At 33.0% G+C, this 19076-nt stretch overlaps 1 protein-coding gene across 31 annotated transcripts in view; it reads left to right on the forward strand.

Annotated features, from left to right (window-relative positions):
* LOC145252512 (dedicator of cytokinesis protein 3-like) overlaps positions 1 to 19076 on the forward strand; it is a 468467-nt gene that overhangs the window by 334542 nt on the left and 114849 nt on the right. For 22 of the 31 annotated variants that reach the window (XM_080112022.1, XM_080112026.1, XM_080112027.1 and 19 more), the window contains 6 exons: positions 715 to 767; positions 3957 to 4065; positions 6867 to 7053; positions 9757 to 9884; positions 14157 to 14267; positions 18916 to 19014. In XM_080112022.1, the coding sequence (XP_079968148.1) occupies positions 715 to 767; positions 3957 to 4065; positions 6867 to 7053; positions 9757 to 9884; positions 14157 to 14267; positions 18916 to 19014 (687 nt within the window). The remainder of the gene's footprint in view (positions 1 to 714; positions 768 to 3956; positions 4066 to 6866; positions 7054 to 9756; positions 9885 to 14156; positions 14268 to 18915; positions 19015 to 19076) is intronic. The other 9 variants (XM_080112023.1, XM_080112028.1, XM_080112019.1 and 6 more) reach the window with 1 other exon arrangement.

Raw genomic sequence — 19076 nt, forward strand, 5'->3', positions numbered from 1 at the left:
GGATTTCGTCGCCAACAAAGAAGTCCGGCGTCGCTGCAATCTCCAGGCAATTACTGACCTACTGCGGGCCCGGCGCCTTCGATGGTTCGGCCATGCCTCTCGCTGTGATGCGGGGGTCTTTATCCACGAGGCTATCTCCCCACGTCCTCTACCCAGCTGGAAAAAACGTGTCGGTGGCCAGCTAAGAACGTGGCTCGGGACTATCAAAGCCGACGAGCTTATTTTGGGCCCGCTCATCTATGGCCTGTCTCGTTGAAGACGTGACTGGCTATTGCTCACTCGGGATCTTGCCTCCGATCGCCGGGCTTGGGCGGCAGTGGTACGAGATGTGCATCTTCATGAAGCCGACTCAACTCCTCCAGGGTGAATGTCGTTTCAAGTACAAGTACAAGTATGTCTGCAGGGGACTATATAAGGAGATGAGCAAGATATCTGTTCATATTATATTTAAACTTTGGCATATTAGTACAGTCAGGGAAGCAGGGAGGGAGTTCCAAAGTTTAGCAGTCTGAGAGAAGAAGCTATTAAAAGTCTTTCCGGCATTTAAAGATATCTACAGTGAAGGAGTGGGATTTTGTTGCAAGACAGGTTTTCTAGATGGAATTTGTTATCCATCTAAGAACCCCCCCCCCATTAAACTTCGTGTTACTAAGGTTTTTGTTAGGTATTTTTGTCAATTTATTTGTTCAACACTATTTACTCTTCTCTTTTCAGGTATTGGATTACTTATTTCAATTCATTGTACAGTCAAATACGCTGTTTGTCAGGTAATCAACATTATTTTAAAATCTTATTCTCATTCAGATGAAGTCTTGAGTATGGTCTCAAACTATATGCTATGATTAGTCCCCAATTTAAGAACTTTGTGATATGTGAAGTGAGCCTTTAGTTGTCATTACTCTCAGGTCCATTCTGCCTAGTGATGGTAATTTTTCCAGATTCCAATACAATTACTGATTTTATGTTTCTGAATTTTTTAGATGAGGATTGATTATTCTTATTATTTGGATTCTTCAAACTACTGTTCTCATCTTCATTGTTATTTTCACAACGTTTCCAGTTCATGTAATCTCTGGCCTTCTGCAGGTGTATTTTGTTGAAGACTGGAATCTTTCTGTTGAACTCGGGAATCTGCATAGACTTTTGAATGGAACCTTTTATTTAATCCACTGGGGGTAGCATGCTCTTGTTCCATCAGCCACGACTGGGTAGAAGTCCTAAGTAATTCACAATTATATTTTGAGTGTCACCTACACTGAAGATTAAACATTCAACCTCCAGAAGAGTGTAACCTTACAACTTAATTTTATCAAGTTACTTTCTTCACTATGCTAAGGATCCTTACTTAGGACTCCTAATTTTACCAAGTACGTTATTCACTATGCCACAGGTCCTTGGCTGGTTGAATGAGAGCATGCTATTCCCGTAGGTTAAATAAAGGGTTCTGTTAAAAATTCCACACAGATTCCTGAGTTTGGCAGAAAGATTCCTGAGTTTGGCAGAAAGATTCCTGAGTTTGGCGGAAAGATTCCTGAGTTTGGCGGAAAGATTCCTGAGTTTGGCAGAAAGATTCCTGAGTTTGGCAGAAAGATTCCGGAGTTTGGCAGAAAGATTCCGGAGTTTGGCGGAAAGATTCCGGAGTTTGGCGGAAAGATTCCGGAGTTTGGCGGAAAGATTCCGGAGTTTGATAGGCAGATTCCTGAGTTTGACAAAATATACTTGAAGAATGCCAGGGGTTACATTGACTGATACACTGTGAAAATAACAAAATGAAAATAGTGGTCCAGAGAATCAAAATAATACAAATAATTACTGATGCTGTTCAAAATTCCCGATTCTGATACTAAAATTGCAAAAACTAAACATTCATTTTTGGGAGGAGGCTGGAGAGATTTAGTGAAAAGTCTTCATCTACTTTTACATGTAAATATAATCTTATTTTTAATTTGAAAAACTTCTTAATCGTTTCTTGTATATTGTATCCAAAATTTTGATAAGATGGTGAGATTTTATTTTACATTTTTCACTCAGGCTATTTTTACATAAATTTGATATCATCTATAGATTTTAGTTTTACTCAGAAGTTTAAAATCAAATATTTGTCATTTTACCATGAGTACCAGCAATTAGAAAATTACATTAAGTAAAAATTAAGAATCATTTTTTGGAATTGGAAATTGGGCTCAGATTTTTCTGATACGCCAAATAATTTTGATTCCAATCATTGTTCCAACATTCGAATTCTGACCCAAAGTGATATTACTTGTCCCATCTGTGGTTCAAGTAGAATCTATCATTTGCAGACTGTTTATTTAGAAAATATGTATCTACAAACTTAATTATAAATTAACATTTAAAGATATCAAGAATTAATATTTAAAGAAATTAATATTTAAAGATATTAAGAATTTGAAGCATAAAAATTTCTACTGAAATGAATAAAATTAATATAACAATGATCTAAAATTCTTCAGACAAAAACATGCAGAATTATTTTTCTTGGTGTTTTTGTTAGAGTTATTTTCTTTTACAGTATAAAAATAAGTTTTTCTTAATTTGGCAACTTTTCTGGTCATTATATATATATATATATTTTTTTTTTTCAATCATTTTCAAGTGAACTGCATCAAGAAAATCAATGTAGTTTTGTTATGATAACCACGTTAAGAAAAGTTTCCTCTTCTTGCAGTTTTTTCTAGTCATTTCTCCAACCATTTTCAAGACAGTTACTTTTAGTATGATGACTTTGTTATTTGCTTTGAAATCAACTAGGGGTTGCTTGATTGGCTTGATGGATATGATCGCAAATTATGAAATTTACTCCACCAAGTTTAAATCCTTATAAATATGTTGTGATCACTTATGATGGGGAAGGTATGAACCCGTAATTGTTCTCTTGCCATAGGTGAAATATCAATATGAGTTCATTTGAATTATTCAATTCTTATTTTCACAATGTTTCAGTTGATGTATACTCCAACCTTCTTCAGATGCATCTGTTTAATTTTGAGCTGAACCCTTGATTGAATCCATAGGAAGATATTATTATTGTTCTGTAAGTCGTGACTGGATAGAAGTGTTAATTTTGTATGCTGTTTTTAATTATCATTGCCTTTAATAAGGACTGAACCTTCAACAGAAGGCTATCAATTAAAACTGATTGTTGATTAATGCCTTTAATTATTGCCCCACAGGTTCAGGATAATTATCCATGTTGAAAAAACTTCTAACTTTCTGATTCACCCGGATTCAAATCGTGTTGTCTGCTTGTTTCATTTAACTTCTAAATGTCATCCTTCAACTTTTTTTTGTTTGTTTTTTGCCCATCTCATTGGTAAACTAGGAGCCCCTCTTCTCTTTAATATTTTTTACTTTTAATGATAAAAAATTTAGGGTGGGGTTGGAGGGCATTTTATATGTAAATTTCCTTCCTTGATACTTTTTAAAACTTGTGTTCTTGTGCAAAATTCCCCTATATAAAAAAACAAAAATAAAATAAAAATTGTATGATGTACATACCTGTGATGAAACGAAAATATTATATTCCAAAATCACATAAATTGGTCAAGTAGTTTTATTTTTATAAAGAAAATCATTTTTAAATGATTGATAGGAATTCATAGGCATTACAACATAAATCTTGCAAGTTTGAATCATTGTTGAATTATCTCCTTTTGTTTTTTGGCTTTGTTTTTAAAATGGTGGGCTAAATAGCCGCTTCTAAGTTACTCATAAAATTTGATTTTCTTATTTAAAAATAAAACTACTTGATCAAGTTATGTGATTTTTGGAAAATTATATTTTTGTTTCATCACAGGTACGTACATCATACAGACTTTGTTTGCTTTATTTTTTGTTTTTTAATTTTGGGGGAATTTTGGACAAGAGCCAATAATTGTTTTATTCCATAACTTTCTGATAATGTCTCAAAAGTTTCCTGTTTTGTTTCTAACCAGGACTTTCACGTCAAAAGACACGACTCATTTTTCTGAATTGATTGGCATTGCATTTAAGAAGATGGGTCAACTGGTTTCCATTAGCAATCCCTCATTAAATACCAGTCAGGTAAGTTGACGACCTTCTCCACATTTTTTTCTCATCAGGTACGCATTTGTATAATCTACATCTATTTATTTATTTATTTATTTTTTTTTTTTTTTACAATAAAGTTTTGAATCTGTTTGGAACCATGGAAAGTCTTGGGATTGTTGGGCCTTGATTAAGTTGAGATTAAACTCATTGATGCTATTACACAATCACGTTGACACACCGGTTCTCGCCAGATCACTGAAGTTAAGCAATGTTGAGCCTGGCTAGTACCAGATGAGTAACCATTTGGGAAGGCGAGGTGCTGTATGTACCACAAGTTAAAATACCAGGTTGAGAAACTGGCATGGTCTATCCTTCTCTCAAGGGTAGATGAGACTCTCTTAAGCCATGGTAGGCACTCCATCTAGTGATGGCGTCACAATAAAAAATACCTTGGATAGCTCTGGCGAAGCATCAAGTATTCAGCTACCGACAAGATTTAAATTACACTACAAACTCGTGTAGTGAGTTTAATCTCGGCTACGGCCGCGCTGGATGGATGAATGCTATTACCAAAGCAGAAAAACTCTTGTACAGGGTGAATCGCCCCCACCCTGAATACTACTCATGGAATCATTAAGAAAATTCACAATCCTTTCTGAAATTATTGAGAGTAGAAAGTAGACTTTGGGTTTACCTTCAGCAGACTTATAACTCTTGCTTCCTTTATTTTGTCCTTTTGTCCTCATGTTCCATGAGTGATGTTTCTGATAAAGGGAGGAGAATTGCTGTTTTCTGGGTTGGAATCTATCCATATAACATTTAGTGTTGTTATCTCTTTTCCTTAAAGTGGTATTATCTTTCACCATCTTACATTAAGTGGCTTCATGCCTTGTCTGGAGCGATTTCCATAAAAAAAAAAATCAACGCACATTTGTTACAAAAGCTCTATGTTGAACTTGTCTACCAAGTTTTAGCTATGAATGCCCAACAATCATCACTCAGTGATGTCCTTCAAATGTGTACCTCTGCGTTGCCAGCACACAGATGACCCTTTTCAGTTTCGGAATAGTTTGTAGGTCTTAACTACTATAAGGTACTGTCTCCCGTTGCGAGCCTGTCTCAGTTCTATCGTTATTTTCATGGCAAATGCTGAACTGAACTTCAGTCTATAGTTCCCCCTTGCCAAACTTTCACAAAAAAAATACTCGACTAGCTATAACCACTATCGATGATTTCCCCCACTCTCTATCTGTGCCTAAATCTAAATGCAGATTCCATGAACAAAGCTTCTTTCCCAGAGGACTGCTTCACAGTTAAATACGACATGGTAACCTTGAAATTCAATGGAAACAAGTTCTTGCTGAGTTGTAATAATAATCAAATTCTACCCAATTTACACCATAACAGTTACTACACTACCACCTTACATTCATTAATCCTTATCCTTGAGTGGCCTTTGGGCCTTATCCTCCTGCTCTCCAAAAAATGCCACCTCTAGAATTGTTAATAAAATGCATAATCCTTTCTGCAATGTAACTATCTTTGGTACAAATAAACTTTAGTCTATGCCTGACTTGTCCACCACGTTTCAGTCATGAATCTCCAACAGTTTTTGTTGCTGTTCAGTGATATACTGAGCGATTGTCCTGACCATTATACTCAAAGGAATCTTCTGCACAGATATGAACAGAATTATTCCTGATTGCTTCTGTATTTCACCTGCTTTCCATGATGCTCACAAGAAATACATCAAAATATATAACGCATTTCAAAACTTCCTACTGTGCAAGCCAATCATACTTGATACAAATAAACTTCAGTTTATGCCTGACTTGTACACCAAGTTTCAGTCAGGAATATCCAACAGTTTTTGTTTCATCACAGTTTAAGGGAACTTGGTTTTCATATGCAAAATGTTTGAGATAATTTGTATTATTTGGATTCTTCAAACTACTGTTCTCATCTTGATTGTTATTTGCACAACGTTTCCGTTGATGTAACCTCCGATCTTCTTCAGGTGTATCTTGTTGAACTCTGGTATCTTTCTGTCAAACTTGTGAAATATGCACAGAATTTTGAATGAAACGTTTTATTTAATCCATGGGGGTAGCGTGCTCTCGTTCCATCAGTCATGACTGGGTAGAAGTCCTAAGTAATTTGCAATTGTATTTTGAGTGTTTAATGTCATCTGTACTGAGGATTGAATCTTCAACCTCCAGAAAATAAATTTGATACTTTTTGGAAAGAAGGGGTGGGGGGAACGTCATATCTTGGTCAATAATTGATGCATTCTCAAAATTGAAACTCCATCTCTTAGAGGATCTTTTACCAAATACGAAGAAGTCATCCTGACCCTTCACTAAGACCTGAACCTGGAGCATATGATCCTTGGTGTTGCTGGCGGTACGATTGGTATTTTTCTCAACTGTGTCTCACATATGATAATCTTTTAAGCAAGTTGGGGATGGGGTTATGGTGGGGGAATAGATGTTGGAACAGGTGAAATTGTGGAAGTTCTCAAACAGCCACCAGGGTTTTACCATGGAACCGAGTCCTTCTATCACAGATATGGTCTTTTCACAGCAACCCTTTTCACCTAGTTTTTAACAACAGTGGACAGCAACTCAATATAGTTGTCTGCATTGAGTTTGAATCTCTTTTTTTAGAAGAGTGTCACTTTACAACTGAACTTTATCAAGTATTTTATCTGCTATGCCACGGGTCTGAAAGTGGATAAATAATACAAATGTATATCATATCAGTACTTTGGACAATGTTATATAGACAACACTTTTGTTTTTGACTAAATTAAAAAAAAAAATTTTTTTTCCCAGATTTTGCTGCTGTCTCACCTTCCCAGCATTTATCATTCGCTTCTTAAACTGCTGTCATGTCAGGAAATCACGCAACACGTTGCTAACATTGTTAATGAAATGCCGAAGGAACTTTCCGAATCATTTCTAAATGCCAAGCTTCAACTTCTCCATGAAACGATCAACACAGAACTTATGGCTGATAAAGGTGAGTTTTGCCAACAACAAAGGAGTCAGGTTCTTTCTAACGATATAAATCTTAGTTGAAAAAGAGAAAAAAAATTAGATGGATGTTCGTCGGTTAGAAATATGTTAATGAAATTATGAAAATAACAAAACTTGTGTTGTCTGCTTGTTTCATTTAACTTTTAAATGCTATCCTTCCATCCCCCCCCCCCCATCTCAGCTCCACACCTCTTTAATATATTTTACTTTTAATGATAAAAATTATAGGGTGGGGTTGGAGGGCATTTTATATGTAAATTTCCTCCCTTGATACTTTTTAAAACTTGTGTTCTTGTACAGAATTCCCCCTTTATTAAAAAAACAAAATAAAAAAAAAAATGTATGATGTACATACCTGTGATGAAGCAAAAATACTATATTCCAAAATCACATAAATTGATCAAGTAGTTTTATTTTTATAAAGAAAATCATTTTTAAGTAAGTGATAGGAATTCGTAGGCATTACAACAAATCTTGCAAGTTTGAATAATTGTTGAATTATGTCTCTTTGTTTTTTGACTTTGTTTTTAAAATGGTGGGCAAAATAGCCGCTCTTCAGTTACTCATAAGTCTTTTTTTATAAATCAAACATCCTAGAATTCTACATTGAATGTTCATTCTCTGTTGGTCAGGAAGTTGCCATTGTTATGCCAACCATCACATTGTACTAAAAATGTCCAAAGTTTTGTTTAATCAATCTTTTACTACTGTTTTGTTAATGTACAGTTCTGTTGCTTGCATTACTGCATAAACTAAATAGTTCATGACTAAAAAATTGCAAAAAGTGTTTTCAATCATTCTTAATATAAAAAAAGTTTGCAAAAAGTGTTTTCAATCATTCTTAATATAAAAAAAGTTTGCAAAAAGTGTTTTCAATAAAAAAAAAAAGTAATAAAAGAAGACATGCATAAGAATATACAGAGGTGAGAAAAAAAAAGGGACTATTTTGAATTGTTACCGGTTCCTGTAACAGTTACAGGGAAGATGTTAGTCGACTATAACCGAAGAAGGTATCGAGAAAGCACCTCTGTCAGCTGGCAAAAAGAATTTGCGTGACAATTGTCGAATTTACTTGACAATGATCATCTGTTTGAGCAGTTGAGTTAGAATGAAAGAAATTAAAATCAGGAGTTAGAGAGTTGCGGACTGGAATGTTCCATTCTGTTTTGTAGAGAAAATTGTAATGAGTGCAAAAATTACTTGCCTCAAAAACGCCTACGTGCCTGCACTTTTGTAGGGTTCAGCTGCTGAATAATAGAAAAAACAAAAAACAAAATGGTGATACCCTATTAATATTATCCTCAACGATCGCATAAACTAATGCAGAATTCTTACTGATCATATACAAATGAGATGCTGCCAGTTTGAATAATAAAGCCTGTTTTTCAGAAGCTGAGCCCATTTAGATGTTGAAGTAGCGCACTATGACATCAGTGTCAAATTTCGGAGTCACAAGCTTTGACAGCAGTGTGTTAAATTAATTCCGGAACATTGTTAGTTGGAAATTCAGAAGATGTAACAATCTATTTGAGTAAGTGAAGACTAGTTAACAACAATTTCACTACATGCTTAGTACAATCTTTGAGTTCTGATTCGCTGCTGATCCATAAATGGATACTCTTGAAGGAGTTGTTTTAAATGATTGGGCAGGATGTCTCTTTTATGCTCGTTCCCGCAAGTAATTAAAAATGAAAACAACAAACAACACAGAAATGATAATATATGCAAGAAAGATTTATTTTTTGTAAAAACTAATAGGGTTCATTTTGAGATTGTGTCATTAAAGTGTGAACATCGTTTATGTTGCATACAATAAAGTGTGTATGTGTAAGTTAAGAGAAACGTTTTACACACTGTAAAATGCATGTGTATAGCATAATGTGCTGGCGAGGTGAAACAAAAAGAAAGTGTGAGAATCTTCTGAGTTTCTTTTTATATGCTGATTGCAGTATCCTCTACTATTCCAAAAGGGGAGATAATTGTGTATGAAACATCGTCTGATGAATGTGTGTAGAAAAGAGTAAATAATGCCAAACTTTATTATACAAGTATTGCTTTATTCAAGTAAATGAATTTCTGTCAACTGGACAGTAATTGGAGCTCTTATGTAACTGTGGCAAAACGACAATTTCATATTCCAAAATCCATGTAAATTGATCAAGTATTTTTATTTTCAACTAAGAAAATCAAAGCTTATGAGTAAGAAAAAAAAAAAAGGATGGTCTTGCATAACTATCTTGAAGTTACCAGGGCAAATAACTCCACAATAATTCAAACTTCTAAGATCAGCCTTGTAATGCATACGATTTCTCATTAACAGGATTTTGGGAATATGATGTTTTTGTTCTGTACATCCATCATAAAGTTTTTCTATAGTTTTTCCTTTTTAATTAGGTTGAATTCTAAATAAGAACTCATTTTTCTATTAAAAGAATGGCCCTCCACTCAAAATATATAATTGAATTCATATTTTAATTCCCAAATTACAATTCAAATCAATTAAAATTTTATCTTGAAATAAGAAATACCATTGAAGACTAACAAAAATTTTATTCAAAATTTAGCTCTAAAATAATCATAATAGGCAAAATATTTTAATGATTCCTATAATATAATTGAACCCTCTTGTACAATTAAAGGATTGTTTATTTCTTTTTACAAAAGATTTTTTTTTGTTTTGTTTTAGAATCGCGTCGTATCCTGCTGAATCTATGCATAACACAAATCAAATTGTGTTTCATTCAAAAAACAGCTTTGCCTTTAGCCATTACGATCCTTGGAGACATCCTCAAATATCTTTACATGATAAAAATGGTGAGTTGCAAAATTCCTATTATATGATTGTATTACAAAAGTGGGTGCTCAAAAAGTATAATATAAATGCATTTCAGGTAAACAAACGCTATCATATATCTACATGCCATGTCAAAATTTTTATAAATTTCAAAAATTACGAAAAATGGTTCAGTAGAAAAATAATTACAAGTAAAAATAGAATTGATTGAATTATCAAGTTTTATTGTATGTTTTAATGTGGAAAAGATATGCAACCAATTCTGTATGACAAAGTGAGTAATAGTCTTTGCTGTCTTTGAAATCCACTATTGAAAAATAGAAGACGTCAGGGTTATAGTCAGCTAACATACTTCCTAACTTCCGGCGTGGTTGCTACCAGAAGTGGTTACAAGGCAAATCAGTTTCTTCACTTTTATTGTTTTTCAATATTTCTATTGTGAAGGAATTTATTGAAATAAAATATAAGAAAAGGACATTATTTCAAAATATGCAATAACAATTCACAAAATTATAAAAGGATAAAAATAACACAACTAGTCTTTATTTGCACTTTTAATAATAAAATTTAAAAAATAAGTTTTTATTTTATTTGAAATTTTTTAATATGTTTATGAAATTATACAAATAGTTTTTTTTAAATTTTTACAATAAGTGTTTTATTTGAATATATATCATAAATATATGCTTATGAAAGTATAAACATAAAATTATTGAAATCAAAATAACAAATGAAATTTCAAACATAAAAAAATGTATCCAATACATAATATTCTCAAAATACTTTAAAAAGATTTTTAAAAATGTTTTCAATAATTGTTTAAAAAAAATTAAAACTAATTTCAATAATTCTTAATTAAAATAAGACCGAAAAAAACTTTTCAATGATTATTAAAAAAAAAAAAAAAAAAAAAGATCGGAAAAACGTAATAAAAACAAGAGTACATGCAGAAGGGAGATAAAGGCATGTGAGAAACAAGCATAGGAACTGATTTGCCTTGTAACCACTTCTGGTAGCAGCCATGCTGGAAGTTAGGAAGGAAGTATGTTAGCTGACTATAACCAATATCAGACCGCTAGTATTTGATTTTTTGTTAAAAATAGATCTCACATATCTTCTACTGGATATATATATATATATATATATATATATATATATATATATAACAGACAAATGTCTATATTCCATATTTCATGATGTTGACCATCTTGCCAGGTCACAGGGGAGATAGCCAAGCAAAAAACCTTAAACAAAATTCATCCCAAAGCAGCAAAACTGAAGCTGGGCTACCAGGACACTATATATATACAAATGTAGGCAAAGTTTAGCATATTTTATTGGTTTGAAAATATAGGTTCTTTTTACCAATTGTCATAAAATATTAAACATAGAATAGTACTATAATCTTCAAAAGGCTTTCAAATTTTCATGTAGTTTCATCACATAGAGCCAAAGATATGAGCATTTCAATATACCACCTTTTTTTTGGCAATTTCATAAGTTCCAAAGCTCAGTGACTATTGTGCAGAATTTAACAAATGAAGGCTTGTTGGAAAGGTAATGACCTTAATTGTGTAGTGCGCGATTTGGCATTTGTCCTTAAGATCGTACATTAAGGCGATCATCCATCATTCAGAGCCTTTTTTTTTTTTTTTTTTTTACACAGGCATCACCACTTATCAAGGCCAAGAAGCCACTCGAGGATAAGGGTTAAAGAGTGTACAGTAGAAATTGGACAATATAGTAATCATTAGTAATGAAAATTTGGTAAATTTGATAACTTATATCACTCATCAAGAACTTATTTACGTTAGACTTGAAGACAACCATATTGTAGTCAGCTGGAAAGCAGGAAAACGGAAGACAATTCCACAGGCGTGCAGTTCTAAGAAAGAAGCTTTGTTCATGGAATCTACGTTTAGGTTTAGGCACAGATAACGAGTGGGGGGAATTATTGATAGTGTTTTCAGCTAGACAAGTGTTTCTTGTGAAAGTTTGGTGAGGGGGGACCATAGACTGAAGTTTAGTCAAACACTTTCCATGAAAATAACGATACAGCAGAGACAAACTCGCAACATGTCTTCTGTGAGACAGAGGTTGCAAGGAAGAGAAAAGGATATCTACGAAGTCTATTTTGAACTCTATCAAGGCAGGACAAGTCCTTTCTAGTAGCTCCTGCCCAGATGTGGCAACAGTACTCCATCCTTGGACGTACCTGGCTCTTATATAGATAGAGAATTGCATCAGCAGTGAGATATCTACTGGATCGATAGAAGGATCCCACCATTTTTCCAGTGGCCTTGGCAACAGATTTGATGTACCTGTTCCATTTAAGATCAGGAGTAAAGGTCAAGCCCAGAAACTTGTCAAAACTTGAGGCCTCCTCAAGACGAGAGCCATTCATGAACGTTGATGATGTAAAGAGAGAAGCTTGGTTTTAGATGCATTAAAAGTAACCAGCCACTCCTTTCCCCATTATACCATGTGCTCAAGATCAGAGGAGAGAGAATCGGAGAGAACTTGGTCATTTACTGACTTAGCTGTGCTACCATAGATGGTAGTGTCATCAGCATAAATGTCTACAAATGATGTAAGGATGTGATTTGGAAGATCATTAATGTAGATCATGAAAAGAGTTGGGCCCAGGATGGACTCCTGAGAGACTCCAGCATTAATACTGTGAGCTTCTGATTTTTGCCCATCAACTACTACTCTTATAAACCTGTCAGAAAGAAATGATTTAATAATTGAGAAGACATTTCCAGCTATACCATAGCTAGAAATCTTGTGAAGTAAATCTTCATGCCATACCCTATCAAAGGCCTTAGATATGTCAAGAGCAATTGCCCTAGAAAGGTTGCCTCTGTCGAGAGATTCACTAATCCTATGAGATATAACTGTAAGCACATCTGCTGTAGATCTAGCAGAACGGAAACCATATTGTGTGTCACTAAGAAGGTTATTTTTGCTGAGATGGTTGATTATTTCTCTATTTAACATAGATTCCATCAACTTACTCATGATGCACAGGAGACTTATTGGCCTGTACTGAGAGGGGGATGAGCGATCATCTGAATTCTTAAATACAGGACATACTGATGATATTTTCCAGGGTGATGAGAAGCAATTCTCCTTAAAACAACGTTTAAACAGTTTTGTAATGCACTGTGAAATTTACTTTATGAATGAAACCGAAGAGGGAAGATATAACATATGTAATTTTTGCACTTTCTTAACCTTTTAGAAATAAGCAACCAATCATAAGATTTTTACAAAGTAAGGTTTTTTGAACAGCCTTATCTTAATTTATGTAATAGTTGAGATGGACATCCATTTTGTTTTGTTTTTTTAATTCTTTGTCAATTTTTTTTGTAAAATTTATGTATCCCATTTCACAGTCATAAAATGTTTCAATCATAGTCATTTGTTCTCCTAGTTTTGCATATGAATTACAAACTATCTGATATTTCCCCCAAAACCTTGATGGGGAGGAGACTAAAACTTGCTAATATAGTTTCAAATGATCTGAAATAACAGCAAGGGGATACTTGATTCCAAACTTCCATTATATTATTTTTAATTTCTTTATATATTTCTCATATGTTATATTTCCCTTCTTTGGAAATAGGGTACAATTATGAATATCTCCAGTATCAAACAATTCTTATACACTGTGAAATTTACTTTATGTATGAAAACCGAAGAGAAAAGACCATAACATATGAGAAATCATTGATATGTATCTGATATAAATGTAAAAAATAATAATACAAATAAATTTAAAATAATAAAATGGAAGTTTGGAATCCAGTCTCCCCTGCTGTTATTTCAGATCTTTTGACATCATATTAGCAAGTTTTAGTTTCCCCTCCATCAAGGCCAGAGGTTTGGGGGGGGGGAATATTTATTTATTTAAAAACTATAAGTTACATATTTCAGATGTGTCATGGTTTCATTGACATAGATTGACCTTTTACTATTTAAAAAAACTTAAAAATCCATTCAAATCATCAGTGACTCATGAAATGAAAATATTAATTTGCTTTCATTTCATGTGTCACTGATGTTTTGAATGGATTTACAATGGTTTTTTAAATGGTTAAAAGTCATATCCAGTGCAATAAAACCATTGTATGTCTCTGAAATATGTAAAATAATTTTTAAATAAATAATTTGTATTTTAGCTTTCATATTTGTAATCGAACCCTTTATTGATTCTTTTTTCAACCCATCTGAACTCTCTCTATATATATATATATATATATAATATAATCTTCATTTTATTCTTTTAGGAGAACCCTGCTGCTGTGTTTGATAACATTGATCGTGTAATGAAATGTTTATTTGAAGTGATCGTTGAAGCTCTCACAACAATGGAAGACTCCGTGATGCAACTGGTTGGTGTACTGTACAATTTCATCTATTTTAGAAGTGCACCTAATGAACTCTGAATTTCTATCTCTTCTTGCTTTCAACTAAATTCCTAAACAGATTTTTTTTTCAAAAACCATGTTGAATGTCTTGTTTTAAAACAAAGTATCAAGAAAGATAACATTTGAAAATAGTAAAAAAAAAAAAAAAAAAAAAAAAAAAAAAATGAAACATGTTCATCTTCAGTAGATTGTCACCTCAGAAAATAGTGCAGTATAATGGGATTTCAGATAAATACATTTTAGACAAAATCATGATTACGTACTTACATGTCATGTGGAAATTAGTAAAAATTCTAAATTGCTGCCTTTATTATTGTGTATTGTATTCACATCCGCCACCTGAACTAACTTTATCTCTTTGGTAGCAGAAAGTATCTATTACCTCCGGGGTGTTCTTATTTCATACTGTCTCTCTATGAGAATGACCATTAATAGAGGACACTTGTCCCTGGAATCTCCTATATTTGAAGTTGGATTTGGCGCTAACTTACCTTTTAAGTCACTAAATAAGCACCAATTACACTGTATAGTCTGAAAAATCAGAATCCAATTTTATTAACTTGAAAAATTTAAAAAAAAACAAAAAAAAAACACAAAAATTATCAGTTTTCATTCTGTGTCAAAATACAAATTTATCAACAATTTTTTAAAATTGAAAGTATTAAAAATTTCATTTTGTCGAAATAAAACTACATATTTTTTGTTGTTATGTTAGTAGGGGCACCTAAGGCGATTAACAATAAACTAACCTCTTCTCAAACAGAGAAGTCAAAGTCTGGAAGGGTGGATCTCTTAAAATTGCATTGGACCAAAGTCATACCTAAACCAACAGGGAAAAGCCATCTCAACAATGACCTAGACTCTATTGACTTTGGTGCTGAGGTAAAAAAAAAAAACGAAACCCTGACTCTATGCTGGGTAACGAGCACTTTCAGCGGATCCTCAGACTTAATGCTTTGCACTCAGCCAAGAGAGGACTGGGTGCTTGCATTCACTGTCATATAACATGATGTTCTTGACACAGCTGCTATACAATTTACCCTGAATGTAAAGAGGGACAGCTCATAATGTTATCAGAGGCAACAACTCATGAAATTACACCCATGATGCCTTTATCCTGGTAGATTGAGTTCACATCCATCACCTGAACTAACTATATCTCTTATCGTAGCAGAAAGAATCTATTACCTTCATGGTGTTATTTTGTACTGTCTTTTTGTGAGGATGACCATCAATAGAGCGTGCCTGTCTTAGGAATCCCCTATATTTGAAGTTGGATTTGGCACTCACGGTTTAAGTCACTAAACTTTTGTGAAAGTAGGATATGCACTAATTGCAACATATAGTCTGAATAATCTGATTGCTTGTAACTTTACTAACTTGAAAATTTTTTTTTAAAAACAAAAATTATCAGTTTTCATTGTGTCAAAATACAAATTAATTTATCAATTTTCAACTTTGGAAAATTGAAAGTATGATTTTTTTTTTTTATGTTAGATAAAAATATTTTTTTTTATAAGAAGTATATATGAATTATGTTTGGCATGTTTGTTTTTAATAGAAGTCTATTTGAAAATGAATTTTGTTTGTTTGAGAATGTATCACACATTTAAATAATGTCAGATATAGTATCATGTTAAACACATTATTTCCATTTACCCTAATTAGTAGAAAGCTGGATTTATTTTAGATCCACTGTTTGTTAAACTGCATGAATTTTATTGATTTTCTTATTAATGAAAATCTAAATTTCTATTGCCAACTTTGTAAAAAAAAAAAAAATTATACTAAATTTATAAATTTTTTTCTCTAAATTTGTTTCACCAAATTTATAAATTTCTTTTGTTATATTTCTAATTTGTTTCGACAAATTTCTAATTGTTTTTTTTTTTTTTTTAATAATTTCTCTCCCTTAATTTTCTTTTACACATTCAGATAAGAATAGTAATCCAAACAATATTTTTAAATAATCCCATTTTTGGGCAATATATTAATATATAATAGAAAAATATTCTTTGAATCTCAGTGCATTTTGGCACAGCTTGTTTCTATTTTAATTTTAAACATCACAGGTTTTCACTTTCAGCAATACGAAATTGTCTATAAACTGTATAAAAATTTACTTATATATATTGCGTCTTTTTGTTTTCTTGCCTTGTCATGAGTATAGTAACTAAAAGCAAAGAAACAGAAAACAAAGAAAAAAAAAATGGGTGGCTGCAGCACCACTTGCTCTAACTGTCACTGTTTAGCAATCTGCAAACAACTTTTCTTATATTTATCATATATGTTTTTGATATCTAATCTAATAGACGCAAATTCTTTGAATCTTTGCATTTTGATACAGCTTGTTTCTATATGGGTTTTGTTATGTGTGAGAGCATGCAATAACAACTCCATACAAAAAACAAGGTCAACAAGGAACATTTAATGTTTGTGATAGCTTTTATGTACAATAAAAGTTTGGTTTAACTTTGAGCGTTAAAATGTATTATTTGAATTATTTAAACTGTTATACTCATCTAGGAGGTGCTTTATTGACCTAATAGATACCACCACAACCTATGGAATTTGATACACAGTTAATCTATTGTGATCATTTACATGTTAGCAGTGATGAGGGAAATATGACTTCACAATTATGTCCCTGCTATGGCTGAAATATCAACCCGAGTCCATTTGTAATATCGACTTGAGTCTATAATATCTGGATTATTATTATTCAAAGTACTATTGTTATTGTTTTTTTTTATTTTCACATTTCAGCCGATTTAATCTCTGAGTTTCTTCAGGTGTATCTTTTTGAACTTGGGAATCTTTACAGAATTTCAAATTAAACTATTTGTTTAATTTACCTGGTTAGATTGTTCTCATTCTGACAGCTATAACAAGGTAAAAAGTTTTTATTAAAAATTATTATTATTATTATCACAGAATAAGAACAATCTATCCCTGAGGATCAAATGAAGGGTTCAATCAAAACTTCTGCATTGGTTCAAAAATTTGACAAAGATTCTCAAGTTAAAAAGTATGCATCTGTAGAAGGTTGGAGCTTACATTGGATGAAACATTGTGAAACCCACTTTAATATATATACATATATATATATATATATATATATATATATTATATATATATATATACTAGCGAGGGGTACCTGGCATTGCCCGGGTGTTTAGAGGTAAATCAAAACTCCGAGGGAGAGGGGGGGTTAAGTAATAAAAAAAAATGTTTTGGTAGGTGAGTATGAGGATCGAACCCGTACTCTTGAGTTGGAAATTAATGTGTGAAAAAAAAAGAACCATGCGACGTTAACCATTGGGCCACCGCGACATACTATGTAGACAGGTTTGAATTTATTTATTTAACTATAAAAACAGGCGTGCGCAATAAAAGTTAACTCTGCTGCTTCCATTTGACCTAATTAAGAAGGTCAAATAGAAGTCACACAGCGTTTCGGTTTGTTTACCCAAATTTGACTGTTTTTCCCCCAACAGATGTTGGGGAGGGGGAAACCAGCTCCAAATTGTCCAGATTGATTAGCAACTGTCTGATATACAACATTGATCAAAGCTAATTGCTTCTGGACGTTTCCCGGTGCGATTAGCTTTGGATTAGTTTCGCTTTTTATACAAAAAAGCTGAATGAACACAAGACGGGCTGAAATAGCAATAATTTTGTAAAAATCGACGTAAATAAATCTAGACGCTACACGCGTTCTCAAATCCTAGATATTATTATATAGGGGGTATATAAACAGTTCTAAGTATTAGTAACACCCCCCCCCCCGGGAGCGTGTGCGAAAGAAGCCTTTGCGAGACATACACAAAATGGACACACACATTTTGCCTTTTATATATATATATATATATATATATATATTATATATATATAAATAAAGGGTAAAATGTGTGTGTATGTTTGTATGTCTCACAAAAACTTTCGACAGAGGCAACGGATTCTCACGAGATTGGTATTGTTTTAAAGCTTGACCCTCTGGACGACAAATATCGAAAAATTGGACAAAAACATTAATTCCCTGACCTTCAACCGAGTAGTTTTCTACAAGGAAGGGTCGTTCTTTTTTTTTCTTTTTTTTTTTCTTTTTTTTGTGTCGCCATTTTTGCAAGTTATCGTATTGGTTGTATTGACTTCGCTTAATTTCAACATTCTGAACGTCTGGTCGGATGATGGAGACATCAGCAAACACGTCACATTTTTTTTTTCCCTGCTTCGCATTGCGAGTTCGAGCCTGCCTGCCTACTACCACTTTTTTTTCTCCACTCAAACTGCCTACTGTTGTTTCACCTCCCCCTTACTACCAATTTATCCCCCCCCACCCCCGGGTTCCTTAATTGACCCAAGCAACCACTCACCATGGGGGTCCATACTACACCTCCACACACCTGGGCAACGCCGAGTATCCTTGCTAGTATTCAGTAAAAGATTTTGCTAAAAAATACTGACTGTTGAATATGAATGTCTTCTTTGATAGTTTGAGATTAATCATTTTTTGAAGATTTTGGGAGATATAAAATGTCAAGTAAAAATTGTTTTGCTTTAAAAATAGCAAAAAAAAAGAATGATCATTTTTTTTTCTTTTCTTTTTTTTATCTAGGGCTCATTAGTGAGTTGTCTGGTTGAAATGCTGAGACTAATGGACGATCAACACTATACTTCCCTTTTCCAGACGTACAAAAATAAAGCACCACTTAAGGTAAAATTATCTCTTTTTTTTTTTTTTCTTTTCTTTAGGTTTATAAAAAATTTGGTGTGTGT

This window comes from Euprymna scolopes, chromosome 29, assembly GCF_053919585.1.
Source record: "Euprymna scolopes isolate OS-2025 chromosome 29, ASM5391958v1, whole genome shotgun sequence".
Classification (NCBI taxonomy): Eukaryota; Metazoa; Mollusca; class Cephalopoda; order Sepiida; family Sepiolidae; genus Euprymna; species Euprymna scolopes.